The sequence below is a fragment of the Bombus terrestris genome, chromosome 6, assembly GCF_910591885.1.
Source record: "Bombus terrestris chromosome 6, iyBomTerr1.2, whole genome shotgun sequence".
Lineage (NCBI taxonomy): Eukaryota > Metazoa > Arthropoda > Insecta > Hymenoptera > Apidae > Bombus > Bombus terrestris.
The window spans coordinates 14,723,933-14,751,214 of record NC_063274.1 but is presented as its reverse complement, the minus strand read 5'-3'; the positions used below and the strand labels follow the sequence as shown (position 1 = coordinate 14,751,214).

The 27,282-nt window shown below is 34.9% G+C and overlaps 3 protein-coding genes and 1 long non-coding RNA gene across 6 annotated transcripts; 2 read left to right on the top strand and 2 right to left on the bottom strand.

Moving 5' to 3' along the window:
* The first annotated feature begins 342 nt into the window (after nucleotides 1-342).
* LOC100647097 (ankyrin repeat domain-containing protein 12) lies at nucleotides 343-26,039 on the top strand. 3 transcript variants are annotated; one of them, XM_012309603.3, is made up of 8 exons: nucleotides 343-859; nucleotides 2,155-2,352; nucleotides 13,243-13,500; nucleotides 21,392-21,525; nucleotides 22,740-23,246; nucleotides 23,500-24,561; nucleotides 24,644-25,099; nucleotides 25,338-26,039. In XM_012309603.3, the coding sequence occupies exons 1-8, from the start codon at nucleotides 736-738 to the stop codon at nucleotides 25,515-25,517; spliced, it is 2,919 nt and encodes a 972-aa protein (XP_012164993.2). In that variant the 5' UTR covers nucleotides 343-735; the 3' UTR covers nucleotides 25,518-26,039. The 3 variants fall into 3 exon arrangements, with proteins under 3 accessions (XP_012164993.2, XP_048262256.1, XP_012164994.1); XM_048406299.1 differs by lacking the exon at nucleotides 343-859 and adding an exon at nucleotides 9,832-9,915 and having other exon boundaries at nucleotides 2,220-2,352; XM_012309604.3 differs by lacking the exons at nucleotides 343-859; nucleotides 2,155-2,352 and adding an exon at nucleotides 12,220-12,779.
* On the top strand, nucleotides 4,187-9,849 carry LOC125385202. The gene is made up of 2 exons (XR_007224230.1): nucleotides 4,187-4,322; nucleotides 4,425-9,849. It is a non-coding gene; the product is annotated as an uncharacterized LOC125385202 (long non-coding RNA).
* Nucleotides 9,906-12,204, bottom strand: LOC100649135. The gene is made up of 2 exons (XM_003396151.4): nucleotides 11,801-12,204; nucleotides 9,906-10,628 (listed from the first exon to the last, which is right to left on the bottom strand). Exons 1-2 carry the CDS (start codon nucleotides 11,931-11,933, stop codon nucleotides 9,982-9,984), a joined length of 780 nt encoding a protein of 259 aa, XP_003396199.1. The 5' UTR covers nucleotides 11,934-12,204; the 3' UTR covers nucleotides 9,906-9,981.
* Nucleotides 25,602-27,282, bottom strand: LOC100649018 (transmembrane protein 70 homolog, mitochondrial). The gene is made up of 3 exons (XM_003396150.4): nucleotides 26,934-27,282; nucleotides 26,361-26,720; nucleotides 25,602-26,285 (listed from the first exon to the last, which is right to left on the bottom strand). The coding sequence occupies exons 1-3, from the start codon at nucleotides 27,039-27,041 to the stop codon at nucleotides 26,037-26,039; spliced, it is 717 nt and encodes a 238-aa protein (XP_003396198.1). The 5' UTR covers nucleotides 27,042-27,282; the 3' UTR covers nucleotides 25,602-26,036.

The following is a 27,282-nucleotide window of genomic DNA, read 5'->3' as shown; positions in this document are numbered from 1 at the left end:
TAGATCCAATTTATTAGATCATATTACGAAGGATATGATTTCGCGTAAAAATTCATAATTTACTAATTACTAGATTGCGGGTTTTTATGCATTTATACGAAATTTGGAATTTCAAAATTGCGCGGAATGCACATAATATGAGAAAATATATGAATTCTCCAACGTATAACGCTCTCTGTAATACTTGGTAGATAAAGCAATTTTCTACCGAGATTTTACTTCTCTCATAAAATTCTCAAAAATATAAATTTAGCTAAAAATCCGCAGTTTACTAAATATGTTGATTTGAATATTGGCGCGATTCACGCTACCGACAGAGATACCAACTGTAAATACACACAAACGTTGCGTCATATTGCGCACTGTGTTCCGAGTAGTGTGTCGCGAATCTCGTTTTCGAAAGAAGCACGCACACACATGCCGCGTCGTAAAATCAAACCATCGGCCCGGGAAACAACAGTGCATAAATCACGAGCGACAATTCACAGTGTTCGTCGAATGAAAACAGTTTTGGCGCGTGTGGTTACGTACGTGTCGCGTGACTGTCGATTCACGTATCTGTGCGCGCTCGGTAGGTCAAAATGGCGTGAACCGACTGTGCGATTTTAGGTTATCTTTGCTCGTGACAAACCACCGCAAGTCTAGAAAACAAAGATACTTGTCCGTTCCTCAGTGGTATCCTTTCTTTCGAGAGCTCACCGAAATCCTCCACGTGCGTTTTCGGGTTTAAGTTACATGAGTTATGAGGACGGAATGCCCGCAAGCGGTAACAGTCGTTTCCGCGGTTACCCAGCGCGGATGTCCGAGCGACAACAGCTCGCGCTTCTTCTTCAAATGACCTCCCAGGAAATAGCATCAGGTGAGAAGAAGGAACACTTTATCGAACACAAACACATGCACAATTTAATACTCTAATAAAATACATAACACATTGTCAATGGTCAAACAATAACGTTCCATGTGATCCACCATGCATGTACACCTTTTACGCTGAACATCTTTCATGCGTTCGGACGAGTTATTTTTTATTTCTTTTTATGTTTACACAGGCATACGTAGTTGACAATAAAATTCACTACAACGTAACTTTACATTACTTTGTACATAGGTTAGTCGAAGAATGTACTTGACAGCTGGATTACTTGTTTGATCGCGAGTCTACGTGTTTATTTCTTTATTAATACACTGATAAGTAACACTCGCGCAAACTACGCAGTATTTGTACCTCCCGATAGGCACATAGTTTTCTGCTGTGTATTGCTCATTTTATCGAAACAAACTGCAATGCGAAATCAAGGCTAGTTACTTCGCGCGAACGAGTTTTGCCCGCCTGTACTTTCCATTCAGGCCTGCCAACCACGTAATTTTATGTTAGTCGAGTTCCCGCGGTTTTGCTGCGGCGAATGGCGCCTTTCAATTTTAACAAAGAAAAGAGAGAAGGTTATGTTAATGTAAATAATTGACGTGCGCTCGAGTTCCCGCCATAAGAGAAATGACCTGACAGCGACACCGATTGCCGGTAACTTGTTGCAGCTACAATGTGCACTAGGAGGCGTTAATATGTATATTCATATAGGTAATATAGCTACGCGACTGTAATATGTAAAACCGAAATTAAGAGTGAATTCAAATGACCGAAGATTGAACGCTAGATTTAAGATTAATGCACATTAGATTTAAGATTAAATATTAGAAACAATGTAATTCATTTAAGCTTCTAATTCTAAGCACACTATTTTTGTATATTTGTTAAATGATTATACATTTAACAGTAATTGTTGCGGCCTATAGACTTACAAGAGGCTAAAACTCGTATTCAATAAAAAACAAAAAGAAAGTATACACTACGTAGCCGATCAATTCCATTACTTTGTACGTATTTGGCATTTTCCAGTTTACATATCCGAATTTTATATTTATTTAATATTTATTTTTCTTTATATATTGAAGGGACACTTAATGAAATATTCAATATTTTTTTCATGTAAATAGAGGAATACCCAAGGTAATGTTATAATAATTAAATTGCAATGGAAGGTTTTTTTTATTGGTTATTATGTAGTTTACAAACAAGAGTTTCGTGTGTTTGTTTCGCGTTACATGATTTAGCAAACGATGATTCATAAAAGATCTAACTCATCTATTTGTTTTCAGGCGGAAATCGAACAGAGAACACAACTGCATCAAATACTACTTCAAGGTCATCAACATTGCAACAGCGAGGGTCAAAAGGCCGCTGGACGAGCAAAAATGGGGAATCGGCAGTTCAGGCGTCTATCAATCGTAAAGAAGATTTTCGAGTGCGGCAGATGCTCGTGAATGGTTATGATATCAATACTAAGGAAGGAAATGGTAAGTAAACTACAGTTCTTTTGTTTTTCACCCCACTTTTATTTTCTTTTATTCTATTTTATTTATAGACATATAATCCCATATCGTCCCATTTTCGTTCATAGCAATTTCAAACATAAATCGTATCGTAATCGTTATAACTTATAACTGTATTTCTTGATGCTTGTATTATTATTTCTAACGTCAATGAATAGCAATTAGCTTTTTCTTTGATATATTCCGTAACGCGATATACTTATGTTTACTATTTAAAAGAGACGCAGTAAGTAAAAATCAATCGTTATTTGTATATCTATATTTTTTAATATATATATATATATATATTATACGAAAAATAGTAAATTGTATATTTTTAGAATCCGTATCTAGAATCCCTAAATAGCTTTTTTATGTATATTAGAAAGGAAAGAACGGTACTGAATTGACGCCATATGGTCCTAAATGAGAATCCAAGCTTCTTATTTCCCCTTATATGTCTAAAATAGTTGTTTTAGCTCTTAAGCATGTAAACTTTAACATCAACACTTTACCGATTTTATAACTATATCTCTCACTATATCTCTTCCATACACAGTACATAATTATAGCGTGATAGAAGCCAGAAAGTTTTCTTTTAAACGAAAGACAACATTGTCGGGGTCGGTCACCTCCGTTCGTTCTTGTGTATAGTAGAGAGTAGAGTAGAGATTCTCGTCAATAAATGAAAGCGACGGTGCACGACCTTCCTAAACGCAGGAAGTCAGCGGGTCCGGGTTCATTCATATACAATCCACCTTCGTTGCTCGGCTACCCTTTCTCTGTCCCGTTTCGTCCCATTACCCTTTAAGGTCGAAGAAACACATGGAACAAGCTACTTACAAGGCATAACTAACAAGTTTTTTCAGCTTCTTCTTTCCATTTTTCATTTTTTTAATTAATTGTTTTGAATCATAATGCATATATTAAATATTTTTCCATCGTTGTACTTATTTTAGTATTCACGATTGATCATATATTAATATGAAATTTTGTTTTACCACATAAACATAGTTTCATGCGATTATAAAAATTTAATACGAGGGTGAAGCGCAAACTTTAATTAAGAAATCATGAAGACTTTAAAACATATTAATTTTTACTATTTATAGCAGTTAAATATAATGCATTTTAATACCGAAATAAGGCAAGTAGATAAAAATATCATATTTTGGTGATTAAATGTTTTATATAATAGATGTTCACGTCACAAAGCAGTAATCACCAATCAGCATCATATTTTAGTTGACTAGGTATACAAATTAAAAAAAAAAAAAAAAAAATGGGGAATGAAATATTTAAAAAATCTGCATTGATATGAACAAGCATTGATACGATGCCGCTTCAAATAATACGCAAGACGAACAGCACGCAGCTGGTGCTAGATTCACACAACGGTTCGCAGGCACTGTGGAAACTTTTGCGAGCAACGAACTCATCAACGAGCAGCGAATACCGTTTAGAAAGCAATACATATATTAAAGGGCTTATTTGCGAAAGATCTGCTTATATCCTGCTCACGAGCTTCAATATCATTACAACGTTGCCAACATTAACGAACAGTCGCGAACAACGCGAGCAGCTCGCGAATTGAGTCGTTCACAGACCAAAGTGGTTAACCTCGCTATAAACAATTTTTGAAATTTTAGTGCCAAAATACTTGTGATTATGTTATGCTTATCTTTTATAATTTTATCGATTTTCTTTACTTCTTGTTTTGTGGAATTAAGCGATTTGATAAATAAACTTGTTTGTATATAGTCCTAGCAAGTGTGGATTCGGCATTAGGAATAACTCCGTTGGTCACTTTCCCTTTTAGCGTATCTTGCGTGGTTGCATAAGTGGGTTCCAATCTCCGACAAAATTGAAACTATTCCATAACGCGAAGGTCGAATTTGAATGATGCCGTAGGCCGTAGAATATCGTAATGTTATAGTGGAAGTGGAGAGCGAATGGTGAGTCAAATCGTAAGCTCACATGTACTTACGTATACCTAATGCCTACCGTGCGAAGACAATGTCTCCTCGGCGTAAGATACCTATATATATATGTAATAGGGTATTCACCAACACCGTAGTCACAGGTGCACGACATCCTTGTTGTTCAGGGGTTGCGGAGGGATGAAACATCCAGCGTTGGGCTTGGGAGGGGCGGCAGACAACTCTCGTACAGATCAATACTCGAGACAGGGCCGCACTGTTCCACATAATTTTTCATCTCCGATTGCTATGGATCTGGGATTTTCGGCGTTTATATTTTGGACGATGTTTAAGGGTGGAATTGCACTAGACGCTAACTCATATTTTCGGAATGTATAACATTGGAAGAAATTATTCGATAACTGACTTTATTAGTATTTTTTGTATTGATGACGAATATTGTAGTTTTGTGTTAGAAAATGATACAAGCTACCCGATAGTTGATTTGACTATAGTTTCTGAAAATTGATTAGTTTTAGTACCAGAATCTATATATTAAAAATATCTGAATGTTTAAAGTAGGACAAATATTGCGCATATAATTCTCAATTTTATAATAATAATGTTACATATAGCTTTTTGTTTTAATATCAAGTGTACCACGTTCTCTCTCATTCTCTCTCTTTTTGCCCTCTGTCTTTGTCCTTTCTTTTTCTTTTGGTAATATTAGGAAAATTATTTGACATCAGACCCGCGATATATGGCATGACTTTGAAGTTGATGACAAGATTTGAAGAATATTTCCTTTAAATGTTAAAATTATTTAAAACAATTTTTAGTAGCACAACTACTGAAGAATGTCTCCCTGGAGGATGTTCTCCCTCAGATTGTTCTTAATTAATTAAAATATGCAATATCTCTTTACAATATTTAATATAAATTTTTTAAGTGAATATTGGTAAATATTAACTGAACATTTAAAATAATGTTTATAATGGGACGATTTTTAATTACAAGATAATGTACAAAAAATTCATTTATTTCAGATGAGAAAAGTTATATATATAGGGAATCATCTAGTTGTTAATGCTTGAAACGAAAATAATAAATGACTTCGTTTACCCAGTAGCAGAATAATCATTTAATAGATATAATAAACGAAATCATAAAATAGAATTCATTTTCTTTTGAAATATCATAAAACGACAAATAAAGTCTTCCTAGATTGATCTCGTATTACATTTACGTGTTTTTTTGGCTCTTATTGTAAATTTTCTCCTTGAATCTCAACAATATATGTAATTATGAAAATCATAAGAAGATTCAATATCTTCATGAATATTATAATCTATTTTCTGAAGTTGTGCCATTTTGTGAAACAATTCACTTTCCCTAAGTGTTTTCACAATGGTGGTCATTTTTAACGAAAGTTCGGCCCTGGCTTACCTGCGAGACGATGCCGACGACAAATCCAATGTTTCCACAGAGAATTTCGAACTCGGCTTTAAAGCTGAAGATTCGGTGTACCGCTGTACCGTGCCAGGCATTCTTGAGGAAGTAATCTTTAATACCAATGGGCGTTGGACTCACGTATACAAAGATTATATATAGTCACTACCAATATCTACTCAATATAGTCATTCATTTATTTCGAACCAAACTCGTATATAATTTTCTGTAACTCTATACACGTGTATACATGACAAACATCCTATGTTGGTATGTTCTACCTTTATTCCTCGCAAACTCGTATATAATTTCCTGTAACTTCATACATATATACAAACATCCTATCTAACGCTAAAAAATTCAAATGACATTTTCGCTTACGCAATAACCTATTGAAAAGGTCAACGTACTAAACTCAAAAAAATTCATACAAACATCAATGATACGTCAAAATAATACACTAGTTAAAGATATCGTAACATGTGTATATCCAGAAAGATGTATGTATGTACAAATGTACATGTACGTATATATAGAGAGCTACGAGAACTGATTTTTATCCGGATCTTTCGATTTTGTATAGCAGCATTCGGTCTTCCGTATATCTCTATTATATGTATGCTTTTATCTATATATCAGGTACGAAATGTCGTGGAATTTGTGTTACTCTTTCTTCTTCTTCTTATTCTCTTCCACTGTTTTTTTTTCTTTTTCTTTTTTTTCGAGATATTTATGTCGCCGTGTGAAATTGACTAAAGTTTTGAAGTAGAATCTCCAGTCAGTAATGTAATTAAAGAGAATGCAGTTTTCATCAGACTGGTCAGAGAAGGAGAAGGCGGTATCGGGCGCCGCCCGTGTCTTAAAGCCGATATACCACTCAAGAAATGACGGGCTTGTTTATCGCGACGTCGCGTCGCGTCGCGTCTGTTCCGAACTTATTTTCACTGGTGCTAACCATATGTGTTCTCTCACGAAAACAAAATGACGCCATCTGTGCCTACGTGACACCTTTTCTACGACATCCGCGAATTATGTATGTCGAGATAGTATGTACATGAAATCTTTTCGTCACGCTACATTTCGAATAGCGAAATATCAGATGTCTGATTATTCTCATCTGTTGCAAACAATTTTGGAATGGGAACATTCGTTTGATATGAATAAGTATCGTCCCGTTATAAGGAATGTATTTAACAAGTTGTTGAAAATGAACATTGCAAAATGAAACCCGAACTATTTCCTTGTTTTTCACGCATTAGCCTCGTTCTGTAGTCCATTTCTCTTCTTTTTTTCGGAATTAACGTACTATTAAAGTGACCGCAAAAGATTACATTTCTTGGAAATTAATCGAAATAACAGAAATATTTTATTCCAAATACATACTTCGAAAATCATTTCGAATATATTGAGTTTCTTTTTATGACGATTATTTATTATATTATATTTGTATGATGTAATATTACATATATTATACATGCATATATATACTATATACAACATTAAATTCAAGGAATATATTTTATTTACAAGATTTATTACTTAACTCTGACTCATCCTCTCGTTCTTCAAAGTAATATTATATACAATATCACATATATTATTATATTATATTTTAATTATTATTACAAATTACCTAATATATGATAGAAAAATACATGTTTCATTGCATTCTAAATTCGACATAATAGTGCTCCCCTCCCCTTTCTTAATACCTACAATTCTTAATCCTAAAGTCACACAATGTCCCACCATATATGTGTGTATGTATGTACCCCAAAAAGTATCTGAATACTTGAAAGAGAGAAAGAATTTTGTACCCTGATCCATAATAGTTATTAGGAAAATAATTTGAGTATCTGGTATGCCTTGACCGATTCAGTTTAACCTGCAGTAATTCCTAATACTGCGATTTCGAAGCAGATGTTTCTGATGAATCAATCTATAGAATTTAATACCTTATTGCCAGATATCTCAAGCGCATTTAATATCAGGTAAACGAGTAGTACTATACTCTTGTTGCTTTAATGCCATTCTATATAAAAATTTCTAATCAACGAACATAGGCAACTCGGTATAACGATTGCACGATCCTTGCATAATCGAGATTATCGCGTTCGTGTTTATCGCAAGATCACATCGGCTGAAAATTTCAAGTGCGAAACCTTGAACAACGTTTTCCTCGCGATATTAATCGTCCAAGGATTTCTTCTATTACCTCGCACGCCATCGACTGTTCAGTTATTCGCGTTTTCTGTTTCTCACGAGCGGTGGGGATAAAGCATTTTATCGTTCGTTGAATGTCGGACCGTTGATAAACAGGAAATGTGTTTTACCAATGAAACACGCGGTGTGAAAGGAACGAGAATAAAAGTCTAGAATCTTGGAACACGACGAGTTCCATCTTTGCTCGTAAATGGCCAGCTTTATTCTAACGGCGGAGATATCGATCGGGAAGAAAACCAACGAATGTCGCAACTCCTCGACAAGGATCGTACACTAGTCAAGTTAACATGAAAGTTCACAGGACGTTCAGATTCGAATCTTTTTGTGAATACGCTGAGAGAACATCAATTACTTGAAAGCGTCGCATTTTTTCCCTTTGTCTAAATGGAACACACAGATTCTTGGAGACGCTTCTATTCGTTATTACTCTTCTAGAATTTAATAATAAGATTACATTCTTTCCTTTAATTCCTTTTTAGCTCTTTACTTATTTATTTTTCCTTTATCTATTCCTTTCATCAATTTTTTTTTTATGTAACAATATGTACTACATATACTACAATATATAAAAACTGTAAAAAATATAATTTATTGGAAAAATTTGTATTTGTAACACTTAGTTGAACGTTTAGTTAAAATGTTAGTAATCTTCCATTTTATATTATTACATAATTGCTACTATATTAGAACCGTACCTACGGTTTTGTGTTAATATTTTTAAATAATTGAGGACAGGGAGGAAGAGAGAGAATTAGAGTAGCAGTCAAGAATATAAATATAGTAAACGAAAATTGGTAAAGAATATAATATGCAATAATTTAACTTGCAATTAATTGCAATATATCTCTCTACATGGGCAACCTATTTAGAAAAACATTTACATAGTCCTAAAAAATAGTATATCCTCTAAAATATTGATAAATTTGACTTTTCACAAAAACATACAATTTACGTTTACCGAGCTATTTACAAGACTACGTACATATATACTTGATACTAACCACAACGTGAAAGGAAGACATAAAAGAGGTGGAACTCGATATTATAAAAATGTTATTGTCTTAGACTTTGCTACCATTTTTTTCATATCTGGTAAACAGACAAGTGATTCGTGATACTCGAGATAATTAATCAGAAAAAAATGCTAGAAAAAAATAAAGCGGTCACGACAATCATACTAGTCTATCGCCTTTAAAGTAAACGTTGCTTTTCATGTGTGCAAATACCCTAAGAGCATGTCTCGTCCCTCTCGTATTCACCAGTAAGCCACACGTCGACCAAACATGCCAATCTTCCCCTCATCAGCCCTCACGGTAGTTTGGCATTCTACCGAATCACGTTTTCACTTTTTCAACCAGTCTGTACTTACTTTGTTTCCTATTTCCTGCTTCCTTTCCCATATCTCATTTATTCATCTCTTCGACGCTTTACAGACGTAACGATCGTAAATATCGCTGATTTCATCCAACGATTTTGAAAGGTTTGTTTTTGTCGATGGCGACCCTTCTCCTGTTTTTAGAAGACGCACACGGCCATCTTGATTTATTACACTGGTCACTAAGGCCGGTTTCACACAGAAGTATGCGTATCGCGAGCTGCGTACCGTGTGTATGTCGCCATGTGTTTCAATGTTTTATCTGTCACCTTCATACGAAAAGTACCTATCATTGCCAAAATAAACAAAACGAATATGTGTATTCAGTATCTATCATATGTGTACCTCTGTGTGAACCCAGTCTAAAGGCTTCGTAACACTTATGTTACGTCTTATTAAAATACATAATTCGCAAAGTATTCAAACAGTTAATGGATGATGAAGAAAAGTCCTTCCTACACATCAGAATGTCTATGCACGATTTAAATGTTCTTTTAGGGAAAATAGAAAATTCCACGAAAAAAACAATACAACTTTCAAGGAAGGTATAAGTCCAAGAGAAAAGCAAGCAGTATGTTTGAGGTAAATCTTTTTATTAATGAAAAACATATAAAAATTAAGTTATCTATGTATGTGCATTGAACTTATTTAAGTGTTGGTTGGTTGCTGTGGATTAATCGTTTGTAGTGACTCTAGTGTACATGGTGACGGTGTGGGTGTTGAAACGGCTGATGAATTTAGTGATTCTGATGAAAAATGTTGGCGATTTGTATTGGAAAGTTCTTGTATTTGTAATTCGGATATCACAGAGGAAACGCGAGCTTTAGCTATTATTTGATTGTATGGTGATAGTTTTTTAACAGTTAACGCTATACTTTTGAAAAATAAATCTATGTCGTCCATAGTTTGTTGTTCTTCATTTACAGTCCTATTAGTATTACTTGAAGCATAATCCATTAATACTGCTGTTGCTGGTTCTCTTTTCATCTTTCTCCTGAATGTTTCTATTGGTATGTCGCTAACTTTAGAAGATGATGATCTTTCTATTAAATTGCTATTGTCTTCTGTCGTATTGACGTCATCCAGTTCATCATTAGATTCGTCACTGACGTGTACTTGTACCGAGGTAATAGTTTCTCTTTCCTTCATATATGGAATTAAAAATGACATTTCATCTTCGTATCTCCATTTTCTAATTTTATTTGCGGCTTGTCCGCTTTTTGTATCTTTTCTTTTCCTTAATGATCTACGAAAACTATCTCGCAAACTGTTCCATTGTTTTTTGCAATGTTTAGCTAGAATAGTTGAAGAAAATTAAGAACTATCGTAGGTGTCATAGTAATTAGAACTAAAATATATGCTGTTTTCCAGATTTCTAGCAACCAGTGATTCGTAACTTTCGATTACTGACTAGGCCATACTGCTGTTTCATTTATCATATATAATTAAGGTTTACAAGGCAATAATTAAATACCTTTTGTCCAGAGTATATCGCTATACTCAGTCAGGTTAAATGGCTTACAATAGCTGATGAATTTCGAAAAACGGAATTTTCTTAATTGTATTCATGCTTTAAGCAAAAAGCGTGTGATTATTGTTGCATCACCTAATAGCCGGTTCATTTTAATTGCAAAGAAACATTTTCTTTTATCTTATTAGCTTTAGTAGATGCCAATTATAAATGTATAACAGTTGATATCGGATCGTACGGAAAGAATAGCGATGGCGGAATATTTTGTAATTCAAAATTAGAAAAATATATAAGAAACTTAATGTACCGAAGCGCCTCGTAATATTCGAAACCGTAACTCGATAATCCCGCTAAGTATCATTATAATTATCGGCATTCACAAGCGAGAAGAGTGTCAGAAAAATATTTTCTAAATTTTAATGCAAAAATTCAAACTATACCAGGAAAAAATTCAATTAAGTCCAGAACATGCGGATAAAATCATTACTCAACGACCTATATTCTACACAACTATATTACATCTCACAATTTTCAACTATCAGCTATGGCACCTTTAGAAAGAATTTCGTCTTAGCAAAATCTTCCATTGCAAGGTGTTAGTAATGCTTCTGTAGCGTCTTATATTAGAGATAGATTTAAGGACTTCTTTAACAATGAATTTGGAAATATTAAGTAGTTGCATACAAAAAACAAATTATAAAGTTAGACAGTATGTACAGACAGTATGAGATTGACCTGTGAGGCTGCCTCAACCGATAGCTGCCTCATGTAATAACATAGAATACGCGAGGCAAGCAAGCGAGGCAGGGTAAGCTGCAGTTACACTTTCGATAAAGTCGTCTCAATCTTCCATACGCATCTAAACGAATCATTGACTCTTCCCGAGGCAGTCTCGCGAGTCAGCCTCGTACTCTCTATACATAGCTTAAGATGTAAGAACACGTGGATAATATTCATTCCACTAGGGAAAATAAAATCTGATTATACGTTACCTACCTGGTTCATTTAGCATTTTTCCAATTTCTTTCCAGGCAGCATCCTTTTTATCATTATCACTATAACTTTTGTCTTCCTGGTTGTATAAAAAACTATAGTACCTAACTAATTCTATTAATTTTTCGTTGTGCATTATAAAATATAGATAGATTACACGTTCGTCCACTAGCAAGATTCTGCCTGAAATAAATGCATGTCAAGGTGAATTTATGTTATCCGTTCAGACACGGAACGGTTACGGCACGGTTCCGTTCATGACTGGTGTGCTGAGCGCTGAAGCGCAGAAGCGGCACGTGAGGAAATGCTGCCACCGACACTTGTGCAGATACAGGATATAGCTATAGGATGTGTCCGCCTTCGTATACAGATATCATAGCGAATACAGCCACATGCTTTTATGCAGTGGTGACTGTGACCACCGTCTTGTAGAGCGCACGACTGACTGTGTCGTTGGCGGGATCAGCCTGCGTCCGATTGGCGAAAAAGAACGTTCTTGGCTCACCGTTGGTGGGGGTCGCGGGGAAAGGCGGAGCCAATCGTCGACATAGCGACGCAACATGGCCTCTAGTTCGCGAGGGGCCGTGTTCGCGTGCACGTCGAGCACGTACACGTACGGACTTTCCCCCGGCGGACCGACAGATGTCGCCCTGACCGCCTTTGAATCGTCAAGATCGGCGTGACAATTGGTCTCGCAAGAAAAAAGGAGATCGAGAAAGAACCTGTTTATTGTAAAAAAAAAAAAAAAAAAGAAAAAATTAGAAAAGAACGTGATCAAATATCAGTACGGTCAAAAGCATTTGTGGGAATGAGTTGAAACAGAAGATTTAGCATTGCCTATAATATCAAGCTTTAGAAGACACTGAGAATGATGATAGCTCATCCGTTACATTTCGAAGCATCAAAACTTTTGTTGGATCTTTCGAAACCTTTCCTCTCAAAAAAGGAGTCGTTTCTTGCCAATTAATTGTCGTTTAATCAGGTGTGTTGTGCGTTGTTATAAGAACTGTACTGTGGTAGAGCAATCGGAATTTTGTTTAGACATGTACACACGAGATTGTGAAGATACTAATTAAATATCTTAGGGAAGTGTTGAGAGTGTGTGTATATATCGAGACTGAAAATTTGTGCTAATTTGTCAAGTGTCCTAATTGTTCATATCGTGTTGACAAACTACGTAGACCTTAAATGTAATGAAAATATTATTCTAATAGAACGAAGGGAGAAGGAGAAAGAAATGTTACTTCCTTTAGAATGTTGATCAAATAATCCAAATATTAGAAATTATTGTGTACATTCTACCAAACGTTTACCTTGAACCACAGTTACATTATTCCTATATTCTGTATTATATTTTATCGACGTCTAGACATTTGAAATGTTTGAAGCAATTTTTGGAAGAGCACGCCCATAACTTTTTATTTCTGTTTTATTTGTGACTATAGATATTACAGGTGTGAGTTCACCTGATGAAAATACAGCAATTGCCCCTGATAGCCCATGCTCTCCGGCTGAAACAAGCGCATCAGCGCCGTCAAAGGAACAAGAACAAGAGCAACAGCAACAGCAGATTTACGATCACCATTCTCAATTTCAACAACAGCAGCAACGTACGACCGGAAGTGCGCCAGCCGCTGCACCGCACGTTGCTGAGGACAGTGGAGCCCCCTGTGAGATGCGGAGGACACCACCGCAAAATAAAGGTGAGTTTATATGCAATCTTCTTATGCACTGATATTATTTGCACAATAATTTACTAAGATTATAGTGTACTAAAGTACTTAGATAGACAGATATTTACGCATTTATGAAAAATCTAGATACAAAATGCACAGAATGCATATAATATATAAAATTATGTAAACTTATTAAAGTTTAATATTATTCTCTGTTTAAACAACATTCCTCTAGTTGTATTCATAAAAATAATATTGTATAAATATCTATAAATTGCTAATAATATTAGTGAATTGATAAATGATAAGTTATCGGACAACAATTAGCTGACTTGTAATTAGTACAATTCACTTGTAGAATTTTACTTTATATTACCAAGTTTTTTTGCACAAGACATTATTAGTATCAATAATTACAAATTATAATTTATGACACTGTTAATAATATCAGTTTAATTATGCAAAAAGACCCTGATATTATTTTTTTACTTCTTTTTAAAATTGAAGTTTAATTCTTACTTGGAATTCGATCTTTTCGTGCATGCTAAGTTCCCTCGTAGGTGCTTTTATATTGAATATATAAAAAAAAAATAAATATTTTTTAAATATGCAAAGTAGGTGTGCAAATAATATTAAATTCAATTAGTTACAGAAACAGTAAACATAAATATACATATGTAATCACATCCACAGTAAAGTATGTTTGACGACGTAATGCTTTAGTTGATAATATTATTATTTGGAATGTTTTAAAATTCTAATTTTATATAAATTCACAAAAGTCATTTTCATTATCTAACAATGTAATTAATACAATTAATAAAATGTTTTTATATTCTTTATCTTTATTCTTTATACTAGAAAATAAAACGATTAATTAAAAAGATATGTTAAAGTTAAGAAAATATTTCATGTCTTCATACTTACTAATATTTATTTATTGATAACTGCTAATGCATTTTGCTGTATCGTTTTACCGATATAATAAAAACCGACTTTACCGACATAGCTCTTAACAAGTTCCTTTTTGATAAATATAATAAAATCTTAAAAAAAAAGAAAACATAGTTAAAAACCACGCGTTACAACAATCTTATATGTATATTGAAGTTGATAATTACTTATAGAATAGATACATTTAAAAAGATGATGTAAAAATAATCTTTATTTTGTTTATATATGTTTTCTTTTTTCATAAAACAACCTTCAGAAAATTTTCATATAAGAATATTATTTAAATTCCTAATAAATATTTTCAACTGCAAAACTGAATTCATAGCCGGAAAAATAAAGAAAGTAGACAAATCATTTTGCATTCTGTATTATTATACAAATTATTCAAAAGCTGAAGATAAAACTACAAAACAGAAAAATTTTCCATTTACCTCTGTTACCATAACATCAGAGTATCATGAAAAATTGTCCCATCGAATGCAATATGTACTCGGTGCATTGTGAAACACATACAAGATCGTGATAATTAGCAAGATTATTCTTTTCGCCACACATATGCGCATGATAAATATTTAATACGATCGTAACCTATCTATACGCGCGTGCGCGTACAATGTGAATCGCTCGTATAGCTTATGGACACGCGTGAGCGTGCAATCACTACCGATCGGTAATAATAGCGGGCGATGCAGAAACAGCACTTAATTAGACGTGACATTCCCCAGTAGTGACGCGTCGGTATCGTGCGCGCGATGCAGTGCCGCGCCTGGTAGAAGTTGGTCGAGACGGAGACGCGGCGACACAGTCGCGAGCCGGTTCCTCTCTCTCTTAGCTCTCTCATCGTCAGTGTCTTCGCTCTAGCGCGTTGTGTGGGAGCCGTACGAGTGGCAGTAGTGTACACACGCTGCTTCGACGGTTACTGAACCTCTCGTCGGCCTGTATACTTTTTGTATTCTACGCTCGATCGTCACATTATCCTTTTTTGCCCATTATATTATTCCGCGATAATCAATCGAGAATTATTGTATCGTCAGGAGCCGTGTTAGTTGGTGGTCCGTCGCGGGAGCAGGTATGCGCTCGTGGTTACGTTTGTACACGTTCGAAACCCTCTGGCTGCCATCGTTTGATCCAAAAGTACCGTTACCAGCAAGTACCGTCGACCACGTGGCTTAGCGCGTGTTTCTACTCTCTTAACGTGCGTCGTTCCATCGAGTCGACGTCCCGTTTACCGACGACATTCGATATCAACCTAGAAAGAAGCGTCAGTCGCGAACCAGGAGTGCTGAACCTTGGAATACATCTCTTCGCTGCTGTTCTCTTTGCTGTCGAACGAGAGAGGGACAAAGGCAGACTTGTACGAGGTGAGAGAAGGGGGAGAAAAAGAGGGAGGAGGTGAGAGAGCGAGAGAGAGAGAGAGAGAAAGCGAGCGAGCGAGCATGCTGACTGGCAAGTACATTGGACACGTTTGCGCTCGCGAGCTGCGTCCATCGACACCACTAGGGTGATCGTACCTCCGAAAGGGGTCTGTGTTGCAGTTATTGCAACAGCGCACCATTTTCTAACAAGCTACCTTGGGTTATTTACGTCTCGTTTGTCTTTTAATTCTGTAATCGGAAACCCAATTTTTGTGTTAAATAATTTTGGTACAAGTATACGTTTTAAGGTACAGAAGCCTAATGATTTATATTCACAATTAATAATTCAGTATTATGGTCATCTATTTGTGGCTAACGTAAAAATCGTGTTAATATCGCATTCCTTTTTGTCTCTTTATCTTTTTCTTCTAAAGTCAGGAGTTGAATTATTATTTTGAACAATCCTGGATAAGAGACAGGTGTCTAAATCAGTAATTTTCAATCTTTTTCAATATTATGTTTGGTACAAGGGCATTTACACCGAACAGATTTTGTTGTATTGGTTGTTATCATTTCTTTATTTGACGGTGTAAGTGACTAAATGCATAATAATAAATGTAATTGACTTAGCACATAGTTTTAAACATTTCCGCGGCATACTGGTTGAAAATTTCTGATCTAAATGATTTATACTTGCGATTAATATTGCAGGCTTCTACGTCGAAACCGTTGCTAATGCAAAAATCGTGTCAATGTCGCAGTCTTCGCAGTTTATTGGTCGTTAACAAAGTCAAATCGAAGACTAGGAAATATTTAACCACGACAATTAAACGTACGTGCATAGCGAGGAACAAAACCGGTTGCGTAGTTTGTCTCGTTCATTTCGCGGAACATGTTGGAAACACGATATAGCATGTTCGCTACGCTCGCTTTCAATGTAGCTGAAATCTTTTAAACTTCAGCTTAACGATATGCTAATCTTTCGCAATATAAACTGACGGATAGTCCGTAGGAGGAAACAGCGACACTTTACAGAGCAGTATCTCGGTTGACCTTGATTCTCGTTGTAACATTTTGTCATTGAGCTGATCGATAATTGGATTTAGATCAGTACTTCACTAGTCGATCGGCCATTACGAATTGCTCATCTGTAAATTTTGTTTTAATCGGTATAATAATGTTTTCAAGAACGATAATATTTACATACATTTTTACGTATATATATTCGTTTTTTTAAAGCAGAAAGATAGAAACAATATTATATACTTATGCAAGACGTTTACGTTTAAGTTAATTAATTAAAGTATTATATATGTATATTGACTGCCACTTAATTTTAATGCAATGATTTGTGTGGCATGTCAAAAGATAATTGTCATGCGTTAATTTATGTCATCGATTGTACAATTATCTTTGTTGCTACAAGTTAATGAACTTCTCCTGCAAACAATATCCGATAAAACGCGTTTCGTTATCGGTCAAAAAGGGTATGATATCTTCATTCGTCGGATAAAAACTAACTCTCGATTCGTGTTTTGCAAGGTCAGGAACGAAAGCGAACAGAATAAACGACTTCTAGTATATTCCTTCAATGATATATAAAACAATTCCGCGTGTATTTTATGAAGTTATCTTTTCAGCTATCTTATCGATTTTCAATATTTGATCTGTCGAACATTAATATTATAGCTAACTTCTCGCGCGTGATTACGTTTTATGGAAATTTACATGTTATTCTGAGCGCGTGATATTTACATAATACATATATTTGGCGAATCGTGAAATATAATCATCTCGATTAGTACGACGTGATTGATAAATCGTCTCGCTCGATAGCTTTTTTAACGTATTAATGGTTCACTCCCTTGAAGACAGATTTCTTCTATCGCGCAGGAAGTGGGAGGGCAGAGTGTATATGTGTACATATGTACATACACTATGAAATAATATACGTTGCATTCCGAGAAGCACGTACGTCGGATACACTGTGATATTTGCTTATCGTCGATTCTCAGTAAGAATGTTCCATAAATATGTAATGCCTTTGAGAGAGATATAGGGAGGTCATAAAATCGGTCAGGTGTTAAAGTTTACATGTTTCGAGAGTGAAAACAGTAATTCGCAACATACGGTGAAGATAAAAAGCTCGAGATTTCATTTAGAATCGTACTACATTAATTCAGAATTACTTCTCCTTTTGTAGTGTATCTAGAAAAATTGTATACATATAGCACGCAACCTGGCAAATGGATTCTGAAATTGCACAATTTGCTATTTTTTATACGATGTATAGATTTTATTAGGTCGAATAATAAGTTAGTTAATGTGCGCATTAAATGTTATTAGTTCATATAAAAGTTATTCATTTAGTTTAATTGTTATAATTAGTTTACTGATTCTATTTATTTATAAATATGTGTATCTATCGTCAAAAATTCAGATTCATGAGTCTTTATAATCTTTAAACAATTTTTTATAATGTTCTGTTCGAGATTTGGAGTGGCTGTCCGTTTATGACTCAGACAACACATCTACCTGTTTTGGGAAAGTCCGAATTGCCTACTTCTCCAAGTTGTAAACCTTACGACGCGGACCTTATTAATCCGGGCTCGAAGAACCAATATGTTGCGAATTCTCAACTAACTAGCGATCAGTCAGATTGTAACCGATCGGTTGATATCACGAACCTTGAACGATATTAACGCTCAAGGTGTAGATAAATTAAATATATCGAGTAGTAGTATGGTTTGGTTATTTATTTGCACTTTTTAGTGTACACAAAGAGTTTAACGTTCTCATGAAGACTGTTGTAAGATGTGGATACTGCCACCAGAAGCTTCGTCTCTTATATACTGATATACTGATTTTTCGTCCTCGAGTTTTCCATAGCTTAATTGTGTACTTTCGTGGGCGCATATCCTCTGCTATTATCAGCTGTTTACCTTTGGCCTGACCCATCGGGCACTTAGGGTGTTATTTAGTGTCTCAATGAGGTCCGCATTGTAAGGTTTACAGCTTCGGGAGGACTTTCCCAAAACAGATAGATGTATTGTCCGAGTCATAAACGAACGGCCACTTCAAATCCCGAACATATTCTTCAAAACGCCTATCCTAACGATAGGAGAACGAACTCATTACTCAGTATAAGGAAATTTTATATATCAATACGCAAATGATTTTTGCAGTCTAAAATTGAAGGTCTTCTATAAGATGGGTAGGGTTCTGGGTGCGGTTATCATGAATCGATGTCGCCGACTAATGGTTTATTTTGCAATCCCGCTATATTTATGCAACAACCTGAAATTGTGCTAGGTGCATAGTCGCCACACCAGCAATAAGCATATTTGTTTCAATCTCGATCGATTAAAAGGAGCATCGACTAATTTGAAGCGTCACTATGTGCCTATTGTGATTCAAGGATATTGTTTGTAGATTCCAGTGGCAGAACATCACGCGATAATTCATGTGAAACATAATGCTTTAAGGCTTTTTTTAAATTACTCGGGCTAAAGATTGTTACAACTTTCAATTTTCAAAACATCTTTACTGGGCATGAGTTATGAAAGTGAAGTATAGAATTCTCTCTATACGTAACAATAAACAAAATAATCTTTATTTGTATACTTATGTATAGAATTCTTCCAACTCGTAATAATAAACAAAATAATTTCCATTTTAAATTCAGATTTTTTATCTCACCGTAAGTGGTCGCGAGACCTTCGTCTATCGATCTACCAAACGGTTTAAAAACGAATCAGAATACTCTTTTCAACCGATGCGATCAAGTCGAACGAAATTTCCCAAAGTAATTAAAAAGCATCGAGGCATCTGTATACGGTGAAATCATTTCCGTGAATCGTCAGCGTTGTAAGAGGCGGCGAACAACTACGAATTCATTGACTAGCGAAGTTGGTATATTTTGGGATACACTATTCGCAAGCGCCAAGTTTCATTGGCACAATTCCCTCTTCCGAAAGAATGAGAGAGAGAGAGAGAGAAAGAGAGAGGAAGAAACATGGTGCAGATGGGAGGGGGAACTACGATCAATGACCAAAGGAAAGAGATCTTAATAAAAGTACGATGTTATTTAGAGATTATCTTAGAGTGGAATCGATATTAAACGTGCAACGTTTTCATACAATTCGGCATAGGTATTGATCTTGAATTCTGCAATTATAGAGTGACGTTCGCGTTAACTCGTAGATTTAATTATATATTGATCGAGAGCAGTGCTTGCGTCAGCATCGCTTTCAACATTGCACGGTATCCTAGAATCTCTCGAAACAAGCGTTCCATGAAATCACCGGGACAAGCCTCGTATTATTGCTACGCCACGGAATCCGTTTTCCCGCTCGACTCGCGAATCTCTCTCGGGCCAATTCCGCCCGTTAAAATACACTCGAAACGATTATGTTGGCGAACGTAATTGTATCTTGCGATGGATCCTTTCGTGTACCTAATGAACATACGCTTGTCACGTACACTATAATTTTAGTATTCCATTTGCGTTTGCCACTTAATCGAGGTATTCTGGCCTTTGACTCTCTAACTGAGATAGTCCGATCACTAAACTTTACCGACTTCTAACGATCTAACCTTCACCATCAAATCGTATAAAAGTCCGAAAATTGTCCTACTCAATGATAAATTGTTCTTGCTCTGTAAAATGCTTTTGTAAATATTGATATGCGTAATACGCGTTCATCTACATACAAGAGTGAGATTTCTGAACAACTAATTTATAGGAACAAAATAATTAACACGTTGACTGTCACGATGGCAGCCATTGATCAATTTTATCAGCCACGTTACTATTTTTTTAGGATGATAAATAAGATAAAGATAAGGTAAATTTCGTGAACTACAAAATGTTCAACAGCACGAGCGACTTGAGTAACATTATTAAAAAAAATATGCGCAAATACGATGTAATATTTCGTAAAAATTAAATGTTACAGTATTTTGAATTATTTTGACTTCCAGGGCAAAATATATAAAATATACAAGGCGATGAGAGTCGATACTGTTATGTACAATTAATCAATTAACTAAAATAAATAATGAATATATAAATAATTGATTACTATAACACGACAGAAGTTTCGAAAATAAAATACTCGAAAAATTAATCTCGATTTCGTCGGTCTCGGTACATTTCGCTTATTGTACTGATCGCGTACCGCAGCCAAGCGAATAAAAGGTTTAATATGGCATGCCTTCCTGTAACGCGATCGTCCGGTAAAAGGCCACTAATGAATCGATCGCGGATCGGGATGCCCCTCACTCTCCTCGAGGAACTCGTTCTCCCAGGGGTCCCTGTGATTAACGGCCGTACCCTCAATGATAGCAAGCAGCGGCTCATTCCTCTCTGGATCTCTTGTCCTTCTTTCTTTCGAATGGTTTCCTCCTCTCCTTTTCACTTACCTTCTATTTCATCCTCTTCTTTCTATCAATTTCTTTTTCTCTCTTTTCTCGGTTCCTTCAACTTAAACCATCCTCCATCTCTCCCTCTCCCTCGATGCCAGAGGAATACTGGTTTCGTGGAAACTCATTCCCCTGCTATTTCGTCGTTGTTCTTGCAATTAATCGGCATTTTCTGTTATCCACAGTCGATAGATCGGGAACCGGGCAGTCTGGAAGCTCGCCGAGGGTGACGCTTCGGCTCAACCAGGTGCGAGGAGCGAGGGATGAAAAGAAAGGAGGGGGTGCTACTAACTCCCGTCAAGGCGGCATAAACGCACAGGTATACATATGTATATACGTGAATATAATATTGTATATGTACAGGGTGTCTCCGTATTGATGGTAATCGGCAAGAAGATGATTGATTCTATATACGCGGGAATACAAATAGAAAATATGGAATAATATATGACGCTTCGTTTAAAACGAGTTTGAAGATTTGTCGAGTATAGTTGAACTTGGCTGATTGAATCGAATTAGACAGAAGTAAATAATCGGTAGGAGTTATTGTATGTGTGAAAACGAGTCGAAAATGTAGAATAAAATTTGTTCATAAGACTCTTTGTTTCAGAGACACATAAATTTGAAAATTTATCAGGCGTACGTACTAGGCCAATTCTTAATTGAATACGTTTGAACTTTGAAAATGAGACCTTAAATCGAGAAATTGTATCCCAAATTTTTTACACATTTTCACATGTAGAACAATCTTCTGCCGATTGTTTACTTCTAGCTAATCGGTAACTAGCCAGATTCACATATGCTAAACGAATTTTCAATGTCGATTTTTCGCGAAAATAAAACGTCAAATGAAAAAAATTTATTTTATATTTCCGATATATTTTTTCATATAGAATCACTTTCTCGTTGGTTGTACCATTAATACTGGGACACCCTGTATGTGTCCGATGTGTGTGTGCGCGCGCGCGTGTGTGCATCAGTACTTGATAGGTCTCTTCGATGAAAATCTGTGGTTTGGAACGATCGTTACGAATAACGTTAAATTTTAATGTTTACGAGAACCTGGGACATTAAGAAACAATCGTTAATTTAATTTAACTGACCAAAGCAATCACAGGAGCTTCAGCGATGTATAAAATACATAGTACATAGTTAAGACTTGTTAATAGGAATTGTATATAAAAAGAAAAAAACTAACCGATGTACTCAATAAATATATTAGTGATGTTTTTTACTTAATGTTCCAAGTTTTCGCTGACACTTAACGCAAATTAACTTTGCCACTCGTTTAAATATGAGTTTGTAAGAATGACGTTTAAAAGATACGCATCGATTAGCGAGCAGTACCGAGGTCATTGTTAAGAAGTATGACGATAAATATTATACTTACATTGGAAATATTGGAATATACGATAACGTGTAAAAATGCTAACAAGCAAAAAAATATTTGTATTTTACAAATTGTACGTTATTTGTAGTAACGATAAAGAATGTGTATGATTTGCGCATCATTTTTTAAACATGCATTTGCAGAATCAAGGTCAAATGGAAACTTCGTCGAAGACGTCGTCAAACGTCTCGTCAGGGACCGTGAATGCCGTCTCGGGCTCCAGTACCTCTGGAAACACATCATCTACCGGTGACAGTGGCGACGTGTATGAATTCAAAAGTTCGAAAGAGCCAACACCAGTTAGGGGTGCAAGCTCGTCGCCGAATCCTAATCCCGAGAAAGATAAAGATGGTAACAAGTCTGCTAACAATCAAGGGAGTCAGAGTAGTGGTAACAACGTGTCTACTGCTGGTAGTGCGACAACATCTTCTGGTGAAACAACGACCGCATCGATTACTACCGATGATGCTCCTGCGGTTTCAGCGTCGCCTTCGTCTAAGCGCGCGTTTGAAAGCGATAATGCGGAGGAACAGGACGAAGAGATTCGTCGGAAGAAACGAAAAGATTCAGAACCTGCGAAAGAAAATTTAAAAGGCACCACTACTGGAAGACAAAGCACTGGTAGAAATTCTGCTAATACTGGAGAAAAGGTTTGTTTATTGTTATTACCTATAAAATATATAATTAAACCATTTATATAATCGGTGGAAGAAATAAATGAGAACAAACTGAAATCATTCGTAAATTGATCACTGTACGACAAAATGTGTAAAATAAAATTTATGATGCTAAGAGGAATATATGTATGCTGCACATTCGTTTCTTTTTTTTAAGATAATTGTTTAATGATGCTGTAATTAATAATAAATTAATATTAAACTAATATTTTTCCTTTCTTTGTAGTGTACAAAGTCGGGAAAACAAGGATCTGGAGCAACATCGAGCAAGAACAATCAAAACACAACTTCGATTAGTACGGACAGGAAAAGTCCAAGTACTTCTTCAATGGCAAGTAGTCCAAAGCCTTCGAATCCGTCTGGTTCGACGATTAGCTCTAAAACAACAACACCAGCACCTCCAGAATCCGATGGTGAGGAAGATCGGTCGAAAGGATCAGATTCTAATTCAGCTCCTAAAGTACCACCTTTGAAGATAGTTATTCCACAAAGTACTACGTCCGAGCAAGAGCAAGGCAATAGAAACGGAAAGAGCACGTCTAATAGGAGTCATCAGTTGCCCTATGTAGTTGCCAGTTCTAACAGTAATGATTCAACGGATAAAGAACAGAGTCAATCCACTAGTGGAACAACGAGTCCTACAGAAAGCGGAAATAATACAAAAAATGAGGATAAGAAAGATTTCAGTGGTGCCTTACATGGAGAAGAAAGATCAACGCATCACCAAAGAGTGTTGAGAAGTTCACATAGATCCGGTAATGGGAGTAATGGATCAGCAACCTTGAAAGAAACCTCCTCTTCTTCAGGAAATGGAAATTATTCGAACTCATCTCCATTACCAGTAACTACTTCGACGGATCGTTCCAATAATTCATCACCACAACAGAGGCATCATTCACCAACACCTGAAACTCCTGGTTCTGAATCGAATAAAAATACCTCAACGGAAGTCTCAAATTGCGGCACGACTTCAAAAACAAACATTATGACAGAAAAATCCGAGAAAAACAACGAAATTAGTGGAAAATGTCAAAAAGATAGCGGTACCGAAAATTCTGAAAATACTTCTACTACTACCTCATCGACGACGTCAAACGTAGGCACCCCGGCACCACCGGTTGAACTTCATCCCAGAAAAAGAAAAATGAAACCTAATAAAGAAGCACAACAAGCTGCTACCGCTGCCTCTAATGAAGCATCTGAAGCAACAAATACGGGTCCAGAAGTTCATCCACATGATCAACCAATTACTAATTGTTATCAGTTGTTTTTAAACATTAGAAAACAGGTTCGTATATTTGCCGTTTTTAATACATTTCAACAATTCTTTTTATAAAAAATATATCGTAAGTACATTTTCTCTCTTTTAGATCGAACGAAGGAGAAAAGGCCTTTTTCCAGTTCAACCAAAACCACCTCAGGGTTTTAAAGATTATTTAATGAATCGTTGTACATACGTGTTAGCTGGAAATGCAAATAAAGAGCCCAACGTTAATCCCCCTGTTGGATTGCAAGGCGCTATGAAGGACTTGTATATTGAACAAGAAAAGGAGAGATATCGTCTTAGAATGCAGCATGTTGTTGAAAAAGAAAAGCTAGTTTTGTCGGTAGAACAAGAAATCCTTAGAGTACATGGCAGAGCTGCTAGAGCTCTAGCCAATCAATCCCTTCCCTTCTCTGTTTGTACGATATTAAAGGATGAGGAAGTTTATAATGTTATTACTCCAGAACAAGAAGAGAAAGATAGAAACGCAAGGAGTAGATACAATGGTAGATTATTTTTGAGTTGGTTACAAGATGTAGATGATAAATGGGAAAAGATTAAGGTAAAAATTATAGCGGTTATTATAATATTTATACCTGAATTATATAAATTAGACAACTATAAATATATATATTGTCTTTAATTATTCAGGTTAAATTAATTCATGTTACGTAAAAACCGACTGATAACTTTTTTTCCATGAGTATCAGTTTAATAAGATGTAATACATTAATAAATGTTCCATTAAAGTTTGATTTATCTAAGTTAGAATAAAATTAAAGAAAAAATTACTATTTTAGGAAGCAATGTTACTGAGGCATCATAATGAAGCTGAATCATTACATGCTGTACAAAGAATGGATTGGGAATGGAAATTAAAAGAAGTTGGATTGTGTGAATTCAAAGCAACACCACAAATAGAAGATATTCATGTTCCGATGGTACATGTTTCAGATGACTTCGATTTACTCCCAGCTTAGTGTATAGTGATAACAATTGACTCGAGACATTTCGCTCATTCCTTTGAAATAATCTCGAAGGATATACATAATTATAATCTGTGATCTCTTTAATAATGTATTTGCCGTTTTTGCACGGTTACCAAATTACATTGTACTGCTCTTAAAACTATTGTTACACAAGGAGGCTATATTTAAAAAACATTTGACTCTAATTAGATTATGTATTACATTATATTTATATTTTTAACCAATTTTTCAAAATTTATGTATCACATTATATAAATTATTTTTGTTTGCGTTTAATACTTAATATGTTTTATTGACGCATTATATAATTAAAAGGATGAACAAATGAATTTTACAAATTCAATAACTGTACAATCTCATACGTTAGTAATTTGGTACTGTATCTTTTAATATACAGTCTCTCGTAATAACGTATATATTTTGTACCTAGCAACTTATATAGTGCTTTTAAATAATGTATAAAAATTTAGACTAAAAAGCCGTGTAATAAATGAAACTATACTTGTCAAATTATTTCTGATTTTCGTTTTTGTTCCCCATTGTTATTCTTTTATTTTGTGGTTGATTGATCGCAGTAATATGTAATTGCTCTACTTCAAAATCCATTGGTTTGTTATAATTCATAATAATTTTATAATGTTTGGGATTTATAAAATTGTTTTCATCAAAAAGCAAAGGTTTACCACCTACAACACAGGTTGTAAATGCTCCAGTAAGTTGTGTTTTAGATTCATTAACATCATTTGGAGTAAATGTTATCTGTAATATACAAATCATCATTTTATAGAAAATAGCTTAATCAAGTAATAAATAAGTTTAAAGAAATATAAATACCTCTCTTTCTTTGCAAAGAAATGAATATAATTTGGCTGTATACCTCTCTTCGTTAGGATAATGATACATTTCAATTACATATCTTCTTGTTAAGAAATGTATTAAAAGAGGACTACTTATAGTAACTACATTTAATAGTGCAAATAATGTTCCTGCACTTGCTAAATTATCTTCTTCTAAAATCTTCATGTAAATAATTGGTTGAGAAATTACTGATACAACTGATGATAACAAGGATATCAGTTTAATATTACGGACTTTGTTTGTTAATGTTCCATTGTATATCATTTCTCTTTCATTAGTGTTTCTTTCACTGTGTTTATCAGAAACATGCCTTACTTGCAAACATGGTCTAAATTTCTGTAACATAAAAATTATATATTTCTGTGTTACTTTACAAAATAAAATTTGTATTTTGAAATGTATTATATAAATCATGAAATAATATATAAAAAGGTTATAAATATTCATAGAGTGAAAGAATAATTAGAATAAAGCTTATAATATATATATATATATATATTCATTGATAACTTCGTAAAAATAAAATACTTCTTAAAAAGAATTTCTAACCTTGACGTTTCCGCATGTATAATACATAGACGTCCCTTTAAATGTAATAATTTCTTTCAAAAACAGTTTCCTTTGGTTTAAAATGCAACTCCGCAAAAGTAAAGCCATGGTTAATAATTAACTGCAGTTTATTTTGGATTATTTAAATTATTTAAATATGTCTTAAAATCGCCATGGACAAGGGAACTTCAAATTGTCAAAATATATAGAGTGTTTAGTTTTTTTCGAGCAACTTGCAGGAAGCAAATGAAAATAAAAAGAAATATTATATAATACATAAAACTATGAAACATCAACAAAATTAGAAGCAAATGTCAACTATACGATACAGAAGTAACTATAAGATAAA

Bases quoted from the DNA above. Each gene is read 5' to 3' on its own strand.
- LOC100649018 (XM_003396150.4), bottom strand. From the start codon at position 27,041: ATGGCTTTACTTTTGCGGAGTTGCATTTTAAACCAAAGGAAACTGTTT. The intron at 26,721-26,933 runs GTTAGAAATTCT...TTTATGTTACAG, and splicing joins ATACATGCGGAAACGTCAAG to AAATTTAGACCATGTTTGCA. The intron at 26,286-26,360 runs GTATTTATATTT...TGTATATTACAG, and splicing joins TTCTTTGCAAAGAAAGAGAG to ATAACATTTACTCCAAATGA.
- LOC100649135 (XM_003396151.4), bottom strand. From the start codon at position 11,933: ATGCACAACGAAAAATTAATAGAATTAGTTAGGTACTATAGTTTTTTA. The intron at 10,629-11,800 runs GTAGGTAACGTA...CAACTATTCTAG, and splicing joins AAAAATGCTAAATGAACCAG to CTAAACATTGCAAAAAACAA.
- LOC100647097 (XM_012309603.3), top strand. From the start codon at position 736: ATGAGTTATGAGGACGGAATGCCCGCAAGCGGTAACAGTCGTTTCCGC. The intron at 13,501-21,391 runs GTGAGTTTATAT...TGTTATCCACAG, and splicing joins GACACCACCGCAAAATAAAG to TCGATAGATCGGGAACCGGG. The intron at 23,247-23,499 runs GTTTGTTTATTG...CTTTCTTTGTAG, and splicing joins CTGCTAATACTGGAGAAAAG to TGTACAAAGTCGGGAAAACA.